At 41.9% G+C, this 22,283-nt stretch overlaps 1 protein-coding gene across 7 annotated transcripts in view; it reads right to left on the bottom strand.

Annotated features, from left to right (window-relative positions):
- ACOXL (acyl-CoA oxidase like) overlaps positions 1-22,283 on the bottom strand; it is a 359,193-nt gene that overhangs the window by 96,376 nt on the left and 240,534 nt on the right. For all 7 annotated transcript variants that reach the window (XR_014051963.1, XR_014051964.1, XM_081484832.1 and 4 more), the window contains exons 13-14: positions 20,932-21,021; positions 5,545-5,654 (exon numbers count right to left, since the gene is read on the bottom strand). Coding sequence is in view for 5 of the 7 variants with exons in the window: in XM_081484832.1 (XP_081340958.1) it covers positions 5,545-5,654; positions 20,932-21,021 (200 nt within the window). In the remaining 2 variants the exon portion in view is untranslated. The remainder of the gene's footprint in view (positions 1-5,544; positions 5,655-20,931; positions 21,022-22,283) is intronic.

The following is a 22,283-nucleotide window of genomic DNA, read 5'->3' as shown; positions in this document are numbered from 1 at the left end:
CGCTTGCTCCTTGGAAGAAAAGTTATGACCAACCTAGAGATCATATTAAAAAGCAGAGACATTACTTTACAAAAAAAGTCCATCAAAGCTTTGGTTTTTCCAGTAGTCATGTATGGATGTGAGAGTTGGACTATAAAGAACGCTGAGCACTGAAGAATCGATGCTTTTGAACTGTGGTGTTGGAGAAGACTCTTGAGAGTCCCTTGGACTGCAAGGAGATCCAACCAGTCCATCCTAAAGGAAATCAGTCCTGAATATTCATTGGAAGGACTGATGTTGAAGCTGAAACTCTAATACTTTGGCTACATGATGCAAAGAACTGATTCATTTGAAAAAGACCCTGATGCTGGGAAAGACTGAAGGCGGGAGGAGAATAGGATGACAGAGGATGAGATGGTTGGATGGCATCACCGACTCAATGGACATGAGTTTGAGTAAGCTCCAGGAGTTGGTAATTGTCAGGGAGGCCTGGCGTGCTGCAGTCCATGGGTTCACAAAGAGTCAGACACAACTGAGGGACTGAACTGAACTGAACTGAACTACCGATCTAGCAGAAGTTAAAAGGATAATTAGAGAACAGTATGATAAACCTTATTGGGAAGGAAATGGCAACCCACCCCAGTGTTCTTGCCCGGACAACCCTATGGACAGAGGAGCGTAGCAGGCTGCAGTCCATGTGATCGCAAAGAGCTGGACATGACTGAGAGACTAAACAACAACAGCATGATAAACCTTATACCAGTAAATGTGAAATCAAACAGATAAATTCCTAGAAAAATATCATTTACCAAAACTGACAGAAGAAGAGAAAGCGTAAATGGTCTTAAAACAATTAATTGAATCAGTTGTTTAAATATTACCCAGACCCAGATAGTTTTGAAATAACTTTTCAGATCTTCAGAATAAGAAACTACTCCCAAAATAACCTCTGTGACCAGGAAAACTTGATATAAATCCAATCAGGGAAGTACGAGAAAGGGAAACAATAAGCTAATAAGTACACAAAAACCCTAAAAATAATACTAACAAGTCAAACACAGGAAAATATAAAAATAATAATACAGTATGACAACACTGAGTGTTTCTTAAGCACACAAGTGTTATTTATCAAAACAGGTTAAGAAGAAATAACATAAGATAATTTAATAGACAAAAAATCATTTGCAGTAAAATTCATCATCAAATAATGATAAAAACATGTTAAAAATAACAGTAAATGGAGCTTCCTTAGGAGGTAAAGTACGCCTATCAAAAACTTTAGCAAATGCATTCTTAATAGTGAAATATCAAACTAATTCTTTTAAACATCAGAAACAGGACACTTTCTCACAAAAACAAATAAAGGAAGCAATAACTGGAAAAGAAAGAATAAAATTTACTATTTGCGGATGGTATGACTGTCTATGGAAATTCAAAGAATCTATCAGCACATTTAAATGACATTTTTTATGGTCAGGTTTATACACAAAAGTCAACTGTGTGTATAATAAATCAAGAAGAAAAAAACATAATTTAAAAAATGTTCTTTTTATGGCAACAACAAAATTATAAAGTACCCACTAATAAATCTGTCCAAAGTTGTACCATGTTTGAAAGAAATTATAAAACTCTGGAAGACACTTGGGAGATTAAAATCTTTGAGAGGAAGTTCAGTTTTACAAGCATGTCAATTTTTCTGCAAATCTATAGATTTAATACACTTCCAAAGAAAATTCCAGTAGATGTTTTAAAAATTGTGGTAAAATAAACATAACATAAAATCTGCCACCTTAACCATTTTTAAGGGTATGGTTCAGCGGCATTAAGTACATTCACATTATCATGCAACTATTACTATTACTCATCTTCAAATCTTTTTCATTTTCCCAAACTGAAATTCTGCAGCCAGTGAACACTATCTCCCACTTCTTCCTCCTACTAGCCCCTGGTAACCACTATTCTACTTTCTTCTTTTTTACGATTTTTTTCCCCTTAATGTGGGTCCTTTTTGAAAGTCTTTATTGAATTTGTTACAATATTGCTTCTCTTTTATGTTTGGATTTTATGGTTGCTAGGCAGGTGGGGTCTTAGCTCCCCAACTAGAGAGCAAACCCTCACCCCCTGAATTGGAAGGTTTTAACCACCGGACCACAGGGAAGCCCCACTATTCTACTTTCTGTCTCTACAAACTTGACTACTGTAGATAATACCTTATATAAGTGCAATCATATAATATTTGTTCTTTTGTGGTATGTACGTTCTTTTCTTTCTTTGTTTTTTTTTTTGGAGGAACTTGACAAACTTACTCTCACACTTGTAAGGATGTACAAAAGACCCAGAATAGCCACCACAATTCTGAATTATATTTTAGATATAATAGTATCATATATAATATGTACCACATAATATTATTACACTGTTATAAATCTAGTGGAATTGAGACAGTGTTTTGTTAGATTCAGAATATACAAACAGGGACTTCCCTGGTGGTCCAGTGGCTACGACACCATGCTCCCAATGCAGGGGGCCTGGATTCGATCCCTGATCAGAGAGCTAGATCCCGCGTGCCACAGCTGAGAGTTTTCACTCGCAACTAAAAAGATCCTGCGTGCTGCAATGAAGATCAAAGATCCTGCATGCTGCAACGAAGATCAAAGACCCTGCATGCTGCAGTGAAGATCAAAGATCCTGCGTGCTGCAACGAAGATCAAAGATCCTGTGTGCTGCACTGAAGATCAAAGACCCTGCATGCTGCAATGAAGGTCAAAGACCCTGCATGCTGCACTGAGACCCGAGGCAGCCAAACTAACTAACCAACTTAAAATAAGAACACACAAGCAGACTAGGAACAAACGGACTTCCACATATATAAAAGTTTAATAAATGCCAGCAGGGGCATTCTAGATCACTAGGGAAAGGCAGTGAATTCAGAAAATGGGGCTGGAAAAACTGACAATCCCCACAGGAGGAAAAAAAATGAAATTAAATCCCTTCCTCACACCACAGACAGAAATTTCTAATGGATTTAAGAATTCAAGGTGAAACTCTCAAACTCTCAACAATATTAAAACATATATATTTCACAATCACAAAGTAGACAAGATACAGGAAGTGTGGGATATAAAAGAAAAGATTGATAAATTCAACTGTAATTGAAGAATTTATGCTAATCAAAGACATCATAAAGAAAACATAAGACAAGCCACAAACTTGGAGAAGATAGCTGTAACATCTAAAAATCAATACCAACTAAGACTAAACAAAACAAAAACAGAAAAACTGACAAAATACATGACAAACATTTCACATAAGAAGAAATACAAATGGTAAAGAGAATGTGAAGGCATGCTCAACTATGAAAACAAGAAAATGCAAGAAATACATTTAAATACAAAATAACAAGAAAAATGCAATTTTAAAGCCATAGTGAGGGACTTCCCTGGTGGTTCAGTGGCTGAGACTCCATGCTCTCAATGCAGGGGGCTCGGGTTCAATCCTGAGTCAGGGAACTAGATCCCAAATGCCCCAACTAAAGATCCTGCATGCTGCAACTAAGACCTGGTGCAGCCAAATAAATAAATAAAAGTAAATATCTGACTAGATTCTAATGAGGTGGACAAACCTAGAGCCTATCATACAAAGTGAAGTAAGTCAGAAAGAGAAAGACAAATATGGTATATTAACCTACACACACACACACACACACACACACACACACATATGGAATCTAGAAAGATGGTACTGATGAATCTATCTACAGGGCAGCAGTGAAGATGCAGACAGAGAGAACAGACTTGCACACAGTTGGGGAGAAAGAAGGTGGGATGATTTGAGAGAGTAGCATTGAGACATATACATTACCAGATGGAAAGTATACAGCCAGTGGGAGTTTGCTATATGACACAGGGAATCCAAAGCTGGTGCTCTGTGACACCCTAGACGGGTGGGATGGGGAGGAAGGTTGGAGGGGGGGGTTTAAGAGGGAGGGAACATATGTATACCTATGGCTGATTCATGGTGATGTATGGCAGAAACCATCACAATACTGTCAAGTACTTATCCTCCAATTAAAAATAAAATAAAAACTTTAAAAAGCCACAGTGAGAGATCTTTTTCTTATACTGACAAAAATTAAATCTGACAATGCCAAATGTTGGTTTCATAAGACACAGGCTGTTGGTGGGGATAAAAAATGTTTGCAGTCACTTTGAAAAATAAATCGGCATGATGTAGTAAAGTTCAGCACTGGCATACCCACAACACAGCAATTTCACACCTGGGTAATATGCGACATTAAGGCAACAGATTGAAAATCGATAAAACGGCACATGAAATCAGTTTAAATGACTGAGATCAGTATTTTTAAAAAAGAAAATTAAAAAACATCAGAGAACATCACGAGGAATAGGATGGGCATTGTTTCATGGCATGTTTGTTCCATCTGTGTCTGCGGTGGGGAGGAAGGGTAGGGGATTCTATGGGTGTGTGGGTGTCCATGGTGACGTAAAACGTATTTCTCACTCTGAGTCATGGCAACTAAATTTGAAAGCCCTGTAGAAATTCTTGCCCACGTTCCCCAGAAAACATGTACAATATTTTTCATAAGAGTGTTGTGCAAGATATCAAAAATACAACCCAAATATCCACTGATACTGGAGATTAGAAAGCATAGGTAACTTGTAGCACAGACACATGATGAAATATTACGAGCAGAGACAGAAGCTCTTCAGCCACACATAACAACTTGGATGAACCTATGAAACAAAATATTGAGTGAAAACAGGAAGCTACAGAATACCACACACATTACACCTTATTTATCAAGCTTATAGATAAAACGAAAAATCAGTGAAAACAATCCAAAGCATGGATTCTGGAGCCCAACTATCTGGATTCAAATTCTAGCTTTGTCACCCACTGGCATGTAATCTTGGGCAAAATGCTGAACCTCTGTGCCTGTTTCCTCATCTGTGAAATGGAAATAACAAAAACCTGTCAAGTCCTTGCAACAGTGGACATGCTAAAAAGAAGGAACACATGCAGGAGGAGCAGAATTGGCAGTCTTCTGGTCCTTAAGTTGGATCGCGGGTGCATGAGTAGTGAAATTACATATTCATATCTATGTTTCCACATATCAGTATTTTTTTAAACACAGAAGATATGGGTTCAATCCATGGGTTGGGAATATCCCCTGGAGCAGGAATGGCAACCCACTCCAGTATTCTGGACTGGGAAATTCCATGGACAGAGGAGCCTGGGGGGCTACACTCCATGCGGTCGCAGAGTCAGACACGACAGCAAACAAGCACATAGTTGATGTACAGTGTTGCCTTAGTTGCAGGTGTGCAGCAAAGTGACTTAGTTATATCTATTCTTTCTCTAAGCCCATGTTATTACAGAGTGTTGAGCAGAGTTCCCTGTGCTATTCACTAGGTCCTTGTTGATTATCTATTTTATATCAATATTTTCCATTTAAACAGGTGTGAGTTATACAAGGCTCTGTATACTCAGGCTCAAGAATAAGACTCCAGGTCAAGGATGGTGGTAGCCTGAGTGATCACATACCTGGTTCTCAGCCTGTCTCTCCCCGATTCTGCCCAGTTTCGGAGCAAGCTGGAGACCCATCTTTGTTCACACTGCTTGGTGTACTGAGCCAGCAGTTCCCGAACCACAACCTGCACAGAGTATAAATCATTTGTCAGCCATTTGTGAAAAATTTAACAAACACCAGGGTGTTTTTAACTGCTGCAGCAAGATAAGGTCCAGTGGCTTCCAGCAGACTTTTGTGCTCAGTGGTGTCAGACTCTGTGACCTCATGGACTATTCTGTCCATGGGATTTTTCAGGCAAGAATACTGGAATGGGTTGCCATTCCCTTCTCCAGGTGAACCTGACTCTCCTGCATTGCAGACGGATTCTTTACCCACTGAGTCACCTGGGAAGCCCATGTCTTACTATATATATATTTGAAAGTCGCTCAGTCATATCTGACTCTTTGCGACTCCATGGACTGTATAGTCCATGGAATTCTCCAGGCCGGAATACTGGAGTGGGTTGCCATTCCCTTCTCCAGGGGATCTTCCCAACCCAGGGATTGAACCCAGGTCTCCTGCATTGCAGGTGGATTCTTTACCAGTGGAGCCAGCAGTGAAGCCCAAGAATACTGTAGTGGGTAGCCTATCCCTTCTCCAGCAGATCTTCCTGACCCAAGAATCGAACCAGGGTCTCCTGCCTTGTAGGCAGATTCTTTACCAGCTGAGCTATCAGGGAAGCCCGTGTCTTACTATACAGTCATGCTTATTACACATTGCTTTTGTTTCTTTGAAGTATTGTCTTGAATTCTTGAAATCATATCTCTAGATAGATATTACCCATGAATTCATTTCAGGATAGAAAAGGGGGTGTCACAAAATACTGACTATGAAAAAGAGGGCATCAGGATCACTGTATTAGGGGTCAAAGGACATAAACATTTTTGTAATTCCTGCTGTACAAAGTTGGGCTCCCCAGGTGGCGCTAGTGGCAAAGAACCCCCTGCCAATGCAGGAGACATAAGAGACAAGGGTTTGATCCCTGGGTTGGGAAGATCCCCTGGAGGAGGGCATGGTGACCCACTCCAGTATTCTTGCCTGGAGAATCCCATAGAAATGGAAGCCAGGTGGGCTATGGTCCACAGGGCCGAGAAGAGTCGGATATGACTGAAGCAAGTTAGCACGCATGCACGCTATACAAAGTAAGTGTGAAAATCAAACACTGCTAGCAACAGGGAAAATGGGGGGGGAATCAACTAACTCTGACTAGAATAAAAATCAAAATGATACGGCACTCAAGGTCAGTTTCACTGACATCACTGGGATTAGCACATCGTTTGTTTTTGCTTACCTGTTAAATTTACAACGGCTCTAACTCCATCACCCTCTTGGTATAAGAGCAACAACACTCCAAACGTTAAACATTGCTCTCTCTGATTCCCACACCTCCACTCCAGACCTTCACTGCCTTTATTTTTCCACGCTAAGTTTATTGCTACCCAAGGACATGAAGCGTTACAACTTGCTATTGTTTTCTCATCCTTCTGCCTCCAGAAGGTAAGCGCCACAAGGTCAGAGTTTGTTCACGTTCATTCCATCAAATGGCTATGGGAGTTGAGGAACCTTTCTTGAATAAGTGAATGAATAAATAAATCCCTTTCTGTTTTCAGCATCTCATCTGATCCATTCAATTCCTTAATAATTTCCTTTAACTTTTGTCACTACGCGTCCACCTTTCTGATTTTGTTGTTGTTCAGTTGCTTGCTCGTGTCTGACTCTTTGCAACCCCATGGACTGCAGCATACCAGGCTTGTCTGTCATTCACTATCTCCCAGAGATTGCTCAAACTTAAACTTATCTCCATTGAGTTGATGATGTCATCCAACCTTCTCCTCCTGCCCTCAATCTTCCCCGGCATCAGGGTCTTTTCCAATGAGTCGGCTCTTACCTTTCTGATTTAAGCAAATTAAATTGGGAAAACAAATGCATTTTAACTAGATTTAAAATTAGAAGAACACTGGGTCTTCCCTGGTGGTCCAGCACTTAAGACTCCATGCTTCTGCTGCTAGAGGCGAGGGTTTTGTCCCTGCCTGGGGAATGAAGATCCTGTGTGATGCACAGTGTGGCCAAAAAACTAATAATTTTTAAAAATTTTCTAGAACATAATAATCCAGTTTAGTTGTTAAACTTAAAAGACACACTGGGGCCTGGCTAGTATCACAAAATTCCTCTGTTTAGATCTTCACTCCTTTCTTTTTCCTTTTTGCTCCTTGCTTTTGGAATTGTTCCTCTTTTTCTAGGTCATGAGACAAGAAAAGCTGATTTTTAAAATGAGTCTATTTTCTGCTGCTGATGCACTTTGGTGAAGGATTAAAGGATTGGAGCTATCAGCTACTATGGGTTTGGTCAGGACAGTCTCTACATTCAATACTTTATTTGATAAATGACCTGGAGAGGCAAAGACAGATCCATCAGTCTCTCAACTGACCGTGCAATGAAGAAGTGATTTTTTTTAACCTCATATATGTGTCCCTGAATATGTTTGCAAAATATAAATCAATTATATAACATTATATAACATATATAGTATACACACACACACACACACACACATATATATATATATGAGTGCAGAAGACACAGGTTCAATCCCTAGGTCGGGAAGATCCCCTGGAGTAGGAAACGGCAACCCACTCCAGTATTCTTTTTTCATTTTTTACATCAGTATTCTTACCTGGAAAATTCCAAGGACAGAGGAGGCTGGTGGGCTACAGTCCATGGGGGTCGCCAATAGTCGGACATGACTGAGCACATACCACACACACACACACACACACACACACACACACACACACGTATAATTTTTAATTTTCTACTTTAAAATAATTATATACACAAAAGTTGCAAAATTAAAATGAAACAGAGAGGTTTTGTCTAGTCATCACCCAGATTACCCCCAAAATGATATCTTACACAGCAATGTGTGTGCATGCACTTTGTGACTACATGGACTGCAGCTTGCCAGGTTCCTCTGTCCATGGGATTATCCAGGCAAGAATACTGGAGTGAGTTGCCATTTACTCCTTTAGGGGATCCTCCTGACCCAAGGATTGAACCCGCATCTCCAGTGTCTCCTGCACTGGCAAGTAGATTTTTTACCACTGAGCCACCTGGGAAGCCCTCAGATAGCAATAGCTATGATCAAAGCTAGGAGATTCAGTAAAACTTGTATACACTGAATGTTTGAGTTGTAGCAAAGAGTTCATTATTTAAAAATGAACCTGGTAGTAAAAGAAACCCATTTTATAAAATAAAATATATTTCCTCTCAATACAAATAGTCATATCCTCTAGGTCTGGTATTTTGAAAACTTACACCAGATTTTCTGAAGACAACTTGTGATGTTATTTCTTTCCAGATGATGGCTTCGTAGCTTTGGACACAGTTCTCTGGGTCAAAATATGAAGACTCTTTATTTTCCTTTATCTACTTGATTAGTTCCCAGGGACTGAGTCCCACTGCACCTGCTCAGGAGTCCCTTCCTTAAGAGAACTCTGGGGAACTGAGCAGCCAAAACAGCTATGTTCTTGCCTTTTGTAAAAGATCCCACCTGCAGAAGGAATCAAGTGAATCTACAGCCAACATTTGGAAACCATGAGTCTGAGTAGTTATGCAGAATAATGATATCACAAACATGCATTTATAACAAATATCCTATGCATCAGGGAACACTGATTATATAGCACAATTACAAATAATTTTTTAGGTCGAATGGCTTCTCAAGGCATCTACGAAGCAACTAGCATGTCTACACACTGAGTATTTCACTGATTCATGTCAGCTACAGAGAAACTTGGATTAAAAAGTCTAACAAGTTGTGTCTGCTGCCAAAGCAGAAACACTTAGAGTCGATTAGGATAGAAAACACGGTCTCTAAGGAAAAGTCAGCCCACGTCACCCACTCTGCAGCAGGACAAGCCAGGCAGTGGGGTGGCACTCAGGTTTAAACCGAGTAGGACAATGGCTTCCTTCCAAGTGGCCGTACTTGTGGCACTGGGGCCCCAGATCATGCCCTAGGCAGGACTGGCCATAGAACCCAGGGCAAAACAAAAGTGCAGAGCACCTTGTTCAAAAATGATTGAGAATTTCAAGACACTGAGAGCAGATCAGCAAACCAGCATAGGCACTTCTTTTTTTCTAAACATTTTATCTCGTATTGGGGTATAGCCAATTGACCATGCTGTGATAGTTTCAGATGAATAGCGAAGGGACTCAGCCATACATATATATCCCTTCTCCTCCATACCTGACTCCCACCCAGGCTGCCACGTAATATTGAGCAGAGTTCCCTGTGCTATATAGTAGTAGGTCCTTGTTGGTTATTCATTTTAAATATAGCAGTGTGTACATGTCCATCCCAAACTCCCTAACTATCCCTTCCCCCCATGTTTCCCCTTGGTAACCGTAAGTTCATTCTTTAAGTCTAAGCACAGGCTCTTCTGAGCACAGGTTTCATCCCACGAAGCTGGATCTGGCCCTCCAGGCCCCAGGAGGATGGCAGACACAAATAGGACTGCGTGTCCTGAGTTTTTCTTCCATCTACATCTGGCAACATCAGATAGCTGAGGGCAGTTCAGGTGTCCCCCAGGGAGTGAGGCTGAAGAAAAGGCCAACTGGACATTATCTCCCACTGAGTGTGGTAACTGTTTGCCTCTTTCAAGTGCTGGACATGCCATCAAGGTAAGATTTCTTTGAGGAGAATCTGTAATGATTCTCTGGCTAGAAGGAGAGAAACAAAGAAGGAAGGAAGGGAAGAGAGACAGGGAGAGAGGGAGAAGGAGGGAGGGAGGAAGAAATAAAAGGGACAGAGAGAGAGAGCAAGAATGATTTCTGTACAGAAAATGAAGAAGCCACTCTGGCGAGCTCAGAAGTACAGGTAACGAGGCTTAGATTCAGAAGGCTCTCTTTCTCCCAAACCTCACACACAGAGTTCTTGAGGAGAGCCTTCAACAGTCAGATGCTGGAACATCTAGCTTTGAAAGAATTAGCACCAGATTTGTTACGGGTCAGTGGATTTGGAAGAGAAAACCAGAACATCTGTTTCAAACTACCTTGCTTTTCTAAAAGGGTACTATCCCAAAGTCCCTTCAAGTTCCCCAGAATGAATGACCACATTTTGTAAATGCTCTGCACCAATTCTACCCCCAATCTCCACACCATCTGCCTCCCCCATTTCCAACGCCATTTCCCTCTCCTAGGCTGAGACTCGGTCCCAGGCCTACTTCTACTCCCCCAGTGGTGGTCTTCAGTCTCCACTAGGCTGGCCTCTGTCTGCCTCTGGCCCATTCACACATCTCCCTTTCTCTTTGCTTCTGCCATCATCCAAGGTGATTCTGTGCATCTCATCTGTAGATCCCACCTGTAAATCTCCGGAAGATCTGTTGAGCTGTCTCTGACTTTGCTGGGTCGGGCAGGCCCTCAGCCCATGCCCTCATTCTTTCTCCCAAAGAGGCCCTCAGAAGGGGAAGGCGGCTGATCTTTCAGGATGAATGGCTGTCATCCACAGCCCGGTCACCCCTGTACCAGCTGTTCCTCAGACCCTCCTGGTGCAACCAGATCTCAGATCTTTCAGAACTGATGCTCCAAGGCCCTGTGATAGGGTCGCCCCAGCCCTCATCTCTGATTTTAGGAGTACCTGCCCCTCGCTCCTTCTAGCATCTCAATACCTCCACCTGCTGATCACTAGGACTTACCTATAGCCAGAAGGCTGGGGCCCCAGAGGGAATGTTCTTTCAGGTTTACTGTTCTTTCAGGTTTTCTAAAGAAACTGTGTGGTTCCTTTAGGAGCAGAGGGAGCCAGGGCTCTACAGCCTGAGGTCTAGTCCTCACTCAACATCATACCTGTCCCAAAGCCGCATTGTAGCACTTGAGGTCCAGGCTGTCTTGGAGAAGAATCTGGAATTCACCCCAAGAACAGTAAGGGGTGTGTGTGTGTGTGTGTGTGTGCACTCGCATGCAGCATTTGTTCTCTCAGTGAGGCCTCCCTTTCTTTGTTACTCTTCATTCCTTCTCTTCCCTCCCTCATTTTTTATATTCAAGGGAAGGACTATTTCTCTTTTTTTCTATATTTTACTCACAGTTCCTTTATTTTATGTAGTAAAAATTAATTAACACCAATGAGTAAGAATGCAATAAATATGTTTCTATAAAGGAGGGCCAATTTATTTTAATGGTTTTAAATACACTCAATTTTTAATTTTTAAATTTTTTTTTTAAAAACTTGGAATAAAACTACCACATGACCCAGTAATCCCATTATTGGCCATATATCCTGAGAAAATCATAATTTAAAAAGACACATGTACCCCAAAGATCATTGCAGTACTATTTACAATATCTAGGACATGGAAGCAACCTACCTGCCCATCGACAGAAGAATAGATAAAGAAGATGTGGTACATATGCAATGGAAAATTGCTCAGGCATAAAAAGCAACAACACTGGGTCATTTGCAGTGATGTGGATGAGTCTAGAGTCTGTCATACAGAGTAAAATAAGTCAGAAGAGAAAAACAAATATCATATATTATATCTGGAATCTGAAAGATGGTACTGATGAACCTATTTGCTAAGCAGGAATACAGACGCAGACACAGAGAATGGACAGGTGGACACGGGGCAGGAAGAAGAGGGTGGGATGAACTGGCAAGGTAGGATTGACGTATATTAATATATACTACCATGCATAAAACAAACAGCTAGTGGGAAGCTGCACTGCCATGTATAAGATAAATAGCACAGGGAGCTCAGCTCAGTGCTCTGTGATGACCTAGAGAGGTGGGATGGGGTGTGGGAGGGAGGCCCAAGAGGGAGGGGATAGATGTATAAATATGGCTGATTCACTTTGTTGTACAGGAGAAACCAACACAACATCGTAAAGCAAGCCTCCTCCAATTTAAAAAGTTTAGGCCATATTAAATGGTCTTAAATAAAAAGTGAAAGTCTCTTACCCAACCCCTTACCTCTAGAACTTCACTTCAGAAATAACCATTCTTAAGCAGTTTTCATTCTGCTAGAGTAGAAGCTTCCAAATGCCAAGGTCAAACATATTTCTCTTGCTTCCTATTTGGAATGTGCTTTTCTTGAACAGTTTTGTTTTTCCTAGAGTCTTGATCAAGTATTTTCCCACTTGTTTCAAGAAGAACCATATGGCTTTTCCATCATGACTAAGCATTTTCCTTCTTCTTAATTTTTCTACTTGTTGAATAGAAATCATTTCCTTCTCAAAGTCATTCTTTTGAGCCCTCTGACTTCTTGTCCTAATTTGGACTAATTGTGTTGGCCACAACTCTGAAGGTATTTCTTTACACAAACTCCTCTTGGATTAGCTCCAGAAAGCATGGAAAGCATGGATGTCTATTTATTTTTAATTGAAGGATAATTGCTTTACAGTATTGCGTTGGTTTCTACCAAACATCAACATGAATCAGCCATAGGTATACATATGTCCCCTCCCTCTTGAACCTCCTTCCCCCCTCCCTCTCCATCCCAGCCCTCTAGGTTGTTAGAGAGCCCCAGTTTGAGTTCCCTGAGTCATAGGGCAAATTCCCATTGGCTATTCATAGACATCTTTCTAATTCTTCACTTGTTTTACACTTTTCTCCACCTCATCTACAAGTAATATTTTTCAGAAAGTGCATGGCAAAGTAAACTTCCTGAACATTTGAATATCTGTAAGTCTGGCTCATATTTGATGAATAATTTAGCTAGCTATAAAATTTTACATTCAAAGTAATTTTCTTCTGAGTTCTAAAGGCATCGTTCCATTTTATTCTAGACCCTGGCCACTTAAACTGTGGTCTGCAGAGCAGCAGCATCACCATCACCAAGGAGCTTGCTGGAAATGCAGAATTCCAGGACCCACACCAGAATCTGACTGTGACAAGATCCCCAGAGACGTATGGGTGCAGTGGAGTCAGGAGGCACTGCTCCAGCCTCCAGTGCTGCCGCTAATAGGGCTGAGGTCAATCTGACTCTCTTTTCTCAGCAAATAATCTGATGTTTCTTTTCAGTCTAACATTCGGAGGCCCTCTCTCTGTCCTTACTTGGTGATCTGAAATTCTCCAGACTGTTTTCAGGCTCTGACCTTGTCTGGTGGGTCCTGCCTGCTGTGAAGAAAGACTTGTGACTGTCTTCAGGTTTGGGAGACTGCCTTCTTTTATCTCTCTGATTTCGTCTGCCTCTGTGTCCTCTGCTCCCTCTTTGGGGAATGTCATCAGTTTCCTGGACATGATCATTCATGCCTCTTAGCCTTTCCCTTTTACTCCCCTGGTGGCTCAGTCCATGAAAGAATCTTCTTGCGATGCAGGAGACCCGGGTTCGATCCCTGGGTCAGGAAGATCCCCTGGAGAAGGAAATACCTGCTCCAGTATTCTTGCCTGGAGAATCCCATGGACAGAAGAGCCTGGTGGGCTACAGTCCATAGGGTCACAGAGAGTCAGACATGACTGAGCAACTAAACAACAGCCACCAAAAAGACAAAGTTTTAACCACTGGACCACCAGGGAGGCCCCCAGGATGTTTTGTTTTATGGATGCAAAGTCATCACATATCTCCAGGAATACTAATTAGTTTTTTATTTTCCCAGTGCCAGTAGTTCTATTTGTTCATCTTGCTCCATCTTCCTTAAGTTTCTGACTATCCCGATTAGATAACCTATATTATGGTATTGGGCCTTCCCTGGTGACTCAGAAGGTAAAGAATCTGCCTGCAATGTAGGAAACCCGAGTTCAATCCCTGGGTTGGGAAGATCCCCTGGAGAAGGAAATGGCAACCCACTCCAGTATTCTTGAGTGGAGAATCCCACGGACAGAGGAGCCTGGAGGGCTACAGTCCATGGGGTCGAAAAGTCAGACATGCCTGAGCAACTAACACTTTTACTTCACTTTCATTATGGTATTATTTGCTTAGATGTGATGACAGTATTGTGCTTTTGTAAGAAAATGTCCTTAATTTTAAAAAACGAATGTTGACATTTAATTTAGGAATGAAATGTCTGATGTCTACACCTTTCAAATGGTTACATACATACACACGCACACACATGTGTGTATAAAGAAAATAAGAATGAGATCACTTAAATAGAGCAGTGTCTTAACATTTGGAGGTGGAGAATATGCCCAAGTAATATTATACCAATAGTTCAGTTTCCTCTCGAAATTTCTGTTTGAAATTTTCAAAAGTTGGAAAAAAGAAAAACAAAACAAAATATCCAAATACTCGGGAAAATACTCCGGTGGCCGGGAGGGGACGGTGAAATCCCTAAGAAATCAGCTCTCTTACTGGAAACCAGATATGTGCTTGGTTTTTAAGCAAGTAGGGCTATAGGTCATTTGAATTTTTGCATATATTTTCTTGGAGCAATAAACAATGTATGCAAAGCCTCTGGCTGATATTCCTTAGGAAATTTGCTGCAGCGGGTTAAGAAGGGACCTGTCCTAGGGTATCTCTAATGAAGAAGAAAGTTACAATGGGATTTCATGGGGTTGAACAGTAATTGGATTTTGTGGAGGGTATAATTAAATTTCACCAAGGGCCCACAACCTCTGCCCCAGGAAAATAATGAAAGGGTCAGACGACCTTCGATCCTGCTCAAAGGGAAACATGTAAAGCATACTCAATCTGCAAAGCACAGGCCTGCTCTGTCCACATCTCAGTCATGGGACAGCAGCCACGGTGCCTTCAGGATCACTAAAGAGACTCACCTTCAGATAGAGGGTTGAAGGCACTGTCGGTAATAGAAGAATACTATGAAAATAATTGACCACTGGTCTTTGAAATATCTATCTCTACTTTGATAAGTAGAATCAAAGCATAATCCAGTCCAGAGAAGGATTTGTTGTTGTTTAGTCACTAAGTCGTGTCCAACTCTTTGCAACTCCATGGAGTGTAGCCCGCCAGGCTCCTCTGTCCATGAGATTTCCCAAGCAAGAATACTGGAGTGAGTTGCCATTTCCTTCTCCCAGGGATCTTCCAGATCCAGGGATTGAACCTGTGTCTCTTGTGTTTCCTGCATTGGTAGGCAGATTCCCTCTGCACCACCTGGGAAGCTCACAAGTTACAGAAATTCCCCTCTATTCCTAGTTTGATGAGAGTTTTTAATTACAAACTACTGTTGGATTTTGTCAAATGCTTTTTCTGTGTAAAGCAATATAATCATATAATTTTTTTTCAGTCAGTTGATAAGATGGTTTACACTGATTGACTTTTGAACTCTGAAGCAGCCTTGTATACCAGCGAAGAACTCCACTTCTTTGCGGTGTATAATTCTTTTTATACACTGCAAGATTTAATTTGCTAAAATTTTGCTGAGGATTTTTGTATCTAAGATCATGTAAGTTTTTGATATGTAGCTTCCCCTTTTCTGTAGATAGTAATCCACTTTTGGTATCAGAGTAATAATAGCTGTATAAAACCAAGTTGGGAAGCATTCTCTTCTCTTCCATTTTCTGCAAGAGAGTGTGTAAAATTCTTCCTTAAATGTTTGGTAGAATTCTCCAATGAAACCTGGACCTGAAGATTTCTTTGGGGGGAGCTTTTTTATTATTATTAAACATTAAATTTCATTTCTATTACAGGACTATTACAGGTTGTCTATTTCAAGTGGCTGTGTTTGGGTCGTTTGATAGAGGAAAGTGAGAGGGCTAGATTTGAGGAAAGGAGGAAACATCTTGACCTCACAGTCACCCACAGCAACTATGGGTGGCAAGTTGAGGGACAGTCCTGGGTTCTGAGTCTGGAAACACCTGCCATGTCAGATCATAAGCCAGCACCTTCATAAAGCTTTACAAACCAACACCTCAGGATGAGTCAAAAGAAGGGACAGTGTGAAGATCATCGTTGAGGACTGAGTTTTTTTTTTATTGGAGTACAGTTGCCTTATGATGTATTAATTTCTGCTGTACAAAGAAGTGAATCAGCCATATGTATACATATATCCCCTCCCTCTTGGACCTTCCTCCCATCTCCCACCCCACCCCTCTAGGTCATCACAGAGCACTGAGCTGTGGTCCCTGTGCTGTATAGCAAGTTCCCACTAGCTATTTGTTTTACACATGGTAGGGTGGACTGATTTGTGCTCTGGGTTACATAGGAGCTCTCATGTCCACACTTCACAACAGCATCTCAGCACCTGGTTGTAGGGATGAGGAAGTTGGACCGGGCACAACAGATCCCTGGGACTTTTCATTTTCTTCCACTTTGTTCAGACTGGGTAAATTCTATTGACTTTACAGATTTTTTTTTTCTCTATCATCTCTACTACTGTCATTCCACCAGTTTGTTTTTTCAGTTGTATTTTTTCAATTCTACAGTTACACTTTGGTCTCCTTTTATTTCTTCTGTCATTGCTGAAATGTTCTGCCACTTTTATCTGCTTCAAGAGTATTTGTGATTACCTTTGAAGTATTCTTTTGATGGGTACTTTAAAATCTTTGTAAATTCCAACATCTGATTCTTTTTCGTATCATCATCTGTCGATTTTCCCATTCAAGTTGTGGTTGTCCTTTTTGTTGTTGTTGTTATAATGAGTGATTTTTCTACTGTATCCAGGGGGTTTGGATATTGCTTTAGGAGATCCTGTTTAATTGTGAGGTGCAGTGCAAAGTCTGAGTGGGTGTGAATGCGCAGCTTCCCAGTGAGTGCTGCCAGTACTGCTCTGGCACAAGCAGTATATTGACTCACACTGGCTTGTTGTGGACAGGTGGGGTGACACTCCAGCTTCCTGTTGGTCGTGCTGATACCAGAGGAAGGGGGTGGGGAAGCAGACTGCCAACGAGCCCCAATTCCCACTACTTCTTCCTAACTAACTGATGATGGATGAGGGCAGAGGCTGAACTTCCTCTTGGCTTCTGCTGAAACCAGGGAGACAGGAAGTGGAGTATTGACTAACCCAGCTCATACCATTCCATTCCACTCCGATGTTAGGGAAGGCTGGAGGCTCAGAGTCCACTGATCCCCTTTGGTATGGGGGTGAGAGAGCAGGGAGAGGAGGGATCAAAGAGCCCACGAGTCCTCCTTCACGCTGTCTAGTTAGGTTTTTTTTTTAAATTTTATGTATTTCTTTATTTGGCTGTGCTGGGTCTTCGATGCTGCATGGGCTTCCTCTAGTTGCAGCGTGCAGGCTTCTCATTGTGGAGGCTTCTCTTGTTATGGAGCATGGGCTCTGGGACTTGTGGGCTTCAGTGGTTGCAGCCCCCAGGCTCTAGAGCACGGGCTCAGTAGTCGTGCAGCAGACAGCTTAGTTGCTCTGAGGCATGTGGGATCTTCCCAGACCAGGGATCCAATCCATGTCTCCTGCGTTGGCAGGTGGATTCCTTACCCCTGAGCCACCTGGGAAGGCCCAAAATTAGGTTTCCTTTTGCTGGGTACATGTGTAGCTTCAGCTCCTTACTGGGTCTACTGACATCAGGGATGGGGAGAATGCGAGTGGTCACTAACCCTAACTCACACCTCCTGGTTTAGTCTAGTTGATGTCAGGTGGGGGTAGGGTTCACTCTCCACCGGGCTCTGCTGACACTGGAGCTGAGGATTGAAGGGCACTGGTAATCAGCTCCACCTTGCATCACCTCACTGGGTCTTAATGTTGCCAAGTGCAGGTGAAGTCTTATCTCACCAAGGGATCCTGCTGACATTACCCCAGTGGGAGAAACTGAGCTCTTTTTGCTTCCACCAGGCTAGCGGTGGAAGATTAGTTCCCTGCTCAGCTTCCCAGACAGCTCAGTGCTAAAGAATCTACCTGCCAATACAAGAGACTCAGGTTCGATCCCTGGGTCAGGAAGATCCCCTGGAGGAGGAAATGGCAACCCACTCCAGTATTCTTGCCTGGGAAATCCCACAGACAGAGGAGCCTTGCGGGTTAGAGTCCATGGGGTCGTAAAGAGTCAGACAGGACTGAACGACTGAGCATGCACACCCAGCCCCACCAGCACCACCAGGTCTGGGAAGGCATTGCTCTACCTGCTGCCTGCTTCTGCTGACTTCCTCAGATTGGAGGTTAGGAGGAACACCAGTTTCTGCCAAGCCCTGGTGAAGCTGGGGGGTGTGTGTGTGTTGGTCTGGATTTTCTGTTGCATGTAGCTGGTGGAAGGGGAGTGTTGCCTATAAGGTTTTCTACTGTGAGGCCACCATCTTCCACATCCTTTGACTGGATGCAAAGGCTTTTCTTGAAGCATATTCTGTTTGTGCCAGTTAGAGATTTAGGACATGTACATTCTGTCCAGGATTTACAGGAGGCAATAAGGAAACCCAGAGAACTTACTTCATTTTCTTCCCCAGTCCCTAGGTCCCTGGGCAGCCTGCCTTCTTTGTTCCCTCTTTATACAATTAAATATTATTCAGCCATAAAGAAGAACAAAATAATGCCATTTTCAGCAACATGAATGGACCTCAGACACAGAAAGACAAATATCATATGATATTGCTTATATGTGGAATCTAAAAATAAGTCTATTTTTAGATTCCACATATAAGCAAATGAACTTGTCTACAAAACAGAAATAAGAGTTACAGATGTAAAAAAATAAACTTATGGTTACCCAGGGGCAAGTGGGAGAGAGACAAATTGGAAGACTGGGATTGAGACACACACACTGCTGCTGCTGCTGCTGCTGCTGCTAAGTCGCTTCAGTAGTGGCCGACTCTGTGCGACCCCATAGACGGAAGCCCACCAGGCTCCCCCGTCCCTGGGATTCTCCAGGCAAGAATACTGGAGTGGGTTGCCATTGCCTTCTCCAATGCATGAAAGTGAAAAGTGAAAGTGAAGTCGCTCAGGCTTGTCTGACTCTCAGCAACCCCATGGACTCCAGCCTACCAGGCTCCTCTGTCCATGGGATTTTCCAGGCAAGAGTACTGGAGTGGGGACACATACACCACTATGTATAAAATAGATACAATAAGGACCTACTGGATAGTATAGAGAATTCTACTCAATACTCTGTAATGGCCTTTATGGGAAAAGGATCTAGAAAAAAGAGTGGTGGTGATTTAGTCACTAACTTGTGTCTTGTGACCTCATAAGCTATAGCTTGCAAGACTCCTCTGTCCATGGGAATCTCCAGGCAAGAATACTGGAGTGAGTTGCCATTTCCTTCTCCAGGGGATCTTTCCGACCCAGGAAAAGAGTAGAAATATGTATAACTGATTCACTTTGTTGTACATCTGAAAGTAACGCAACACTGTAAATAAACTACACTCCAATAAAAATTTTTCAAAGAATCTCCCTATGCTTGTTCACTGTGTTCTGTGCAGGGTGTTTAACTGTTAAGAGGAAAGCCCTGGGAAGAATGCAGCCATTATACCTTAGCAAAACCCAAAGTCCCTGTTCTTCATCTTTAAAAACACCTAACTGGGATCCCATTCTATATACAGTCTTATATCATTTTTACTTACCATATCATACATATTAAATTTCTGTGATAAACTCTTTATAAGTACAATTTAAAGGCTATAGAATTCCCCATTGAGTGGCCAGAACATGATTTACCTAATCATTTTCCTACTGTTGAAAATTTAGTTTCCATTATTATTGCTGTAATAAATAATGCACTAATGAGAATGTTTGTGACCAAAAGTTTTCTTCATTTTGGATTTTAAGTTTAGATGAAGTCCCAGAAGTAGAATTACACATGGCCAAGAGCAACATGCAAGAAGTTCCTTTTGTTCTGACCAACAGTGGGATGTGAACATACTCTTAAACACGAGGCAACTTGAGATATGAAAGAGGTCAGTATTGCAGAGGCCCCTAAGTTGTTTCTCTGATCACTTGTGTGGCTGAGCAATTGCCCTCCTTTTGTAAAGTGGCTCTTCCTGTCTTTTGCCTGTTTATCTTCTGGGTGCACATGTGCTCAGTCGTGTCAGACTCTTTGCAACCTCATGGATGGTAGCCTGCCAGGCTCCTCTGTCCATGGGATTATCTTGGCAAGAATACTGGAGTGGTTGCCATTTCCTTCTCTAGGGGAATCTTCTTGATCCAGGGATCGAACTCGCATTTCCTGAGGCTTCTGCACTGGCCGGTGGATTCTTCACGATTGAGTCACTTGAGAAATGTGGTCGCCTTCCAGGCACTTACAGAGTCTTTGGGAATAGCCTCCCAGGTGGAAGATAAATGACTCTACACTCACAAGACGTAATTTTCTTAAGCCAAAAAAATACCTTTCAACATCAAAAATCAGCTAGGAAATAAATAAATTAATCCCTTTCCCCATTCAACTACTGCAAAAATCAAGTGCCTAATGGAAAAACACCTGCCAATTAAATGAAGACTTCAGATGAAGATAAGACATAGGAAGAGCTTCAGATTTCTGGATAACGCTTGATCTTGAAAATTTCGCTGTTTAAAAAGAATAAAGATTTCCTGAGTCTTACCTGCAGCATGACGACATTGTCCCCTTCAAAAGTGACAAACACATCTGTGTCGCATTTTAAGCCTGAGATCTGATTTTCCATCATGTAACCCTATTGCAAAAAAGAGGAAAAAAAGACAAATTTTATATTTGCAGTCCCATCATTATAAAGGACTAACATTTTCTTTCAAATTAAAAGCATACAGACAATTAGGGGAAAAAAAGAAAATAACTTTGTTTCTCCTATCCAGAATAACTATTCTAAGAATTTTGACCCATCCCATTGGCTTTTGGTTCATAAATATTATTTGGGATGTAGTCTTCATTAGCAGCAAAAACATCTAAAACCAGTCATGTCACATTTTTCCAAAATATTTCAACAAATTATGCTAGCTTTTCTATTCCAAATCAAGGTGGGCTTCCCTGGTGTCTCAGTGGTAAAGAATTCACCTGCTAGCGCAGGAGACTCGGGTTCAATTCCTGGGTCAAGAAGATCCCCTGGAGAAGGAAATGGCAACCCACTCCAGTATTCTTGCCTGGAAAATACCATGGACAGGGGAGCCTGGCGGGCTTCAGTCCACAGAGTCGCAAGAGTTACACACGACTTAGCAACTAAACAACAAATTCATGATTATATCCCACAAAATGCAGGCGAATGATGCCTCCCTCAACCCAACTCAACTATTGACACTACGTATAAAATTGATGACTAATGAGAACCTATAGATAGCACAGAGAGCTCTACTCAGTGCTCTGTGCTGACCTAGATGGGAAGGAAATCCAAAAAAGAGGGGATGTATGTATACATATAGCTGATTCTCTTTGCTGTACTGCAGAAACTAACACAATATTGCAAAGCAATTGCATTCCAATAAAATTTTTAAAAAAATAAAGCAGAAAAAAATTAGCAAAGCTACCTGTGATTCTTGGGAGACGTCGTAAAAATCCTAAATTGCCACTCTGTCTCTTAATGTCATTAAATACTCTGTATCCTGAATATACACTGTTTCCATCCTATTTCTTCTTCTTCTTCTTTTTTTTTTCCTTTTCTCACTTCCTGAAATCCTGTTTAAAGGGCAGTAGCCTGCTGCTCCTTTCCAAAGTTCTGAAGTGTTTCTGCACACACCCTGGGAGAATCAGCTGCTCACAAGAAAGTGGATCAGCCCCACGCCAGAGAGGAGGGAGCAGAGCTGCCCGTGTTTGGCCTCGGGCCTGTCACCTTCTTGAGGCCCCTGCGCTCTCCTTCTTCCAGCTCATCGTTCTCCCCCTTAACTCTCAAGATCCTTCCCTCTCTCAAAATCTGCTTCCAGATCAGTCCAGCCATGTAAGTTACACCAGAGGCGGCTGTTGTGTCGCATCTCCTGGGAGTATGTG

This window comes from Giraffa tippelskirchi, chromosome 4 (genome assembly GCF_054371585.1).
Source record: "Giraffa tippelskirchi isolate mGirTip1 chromosome 4, T2T-mGirTip1v1.2.pri, whole genome shotgun sequence".
NCBI classification, from domain to species: Eukaryota; Metazoa; Chordata; class Mammalia; order Artiodactyla; family Giraffidae; genus Giraffa; species Giraffa tippelskirchi.
The sequence above is the reverse complement of the archived record's forward strand: the minus strand, read 5'-3'. Positions and strand labels throughout refer to the sequence as shown.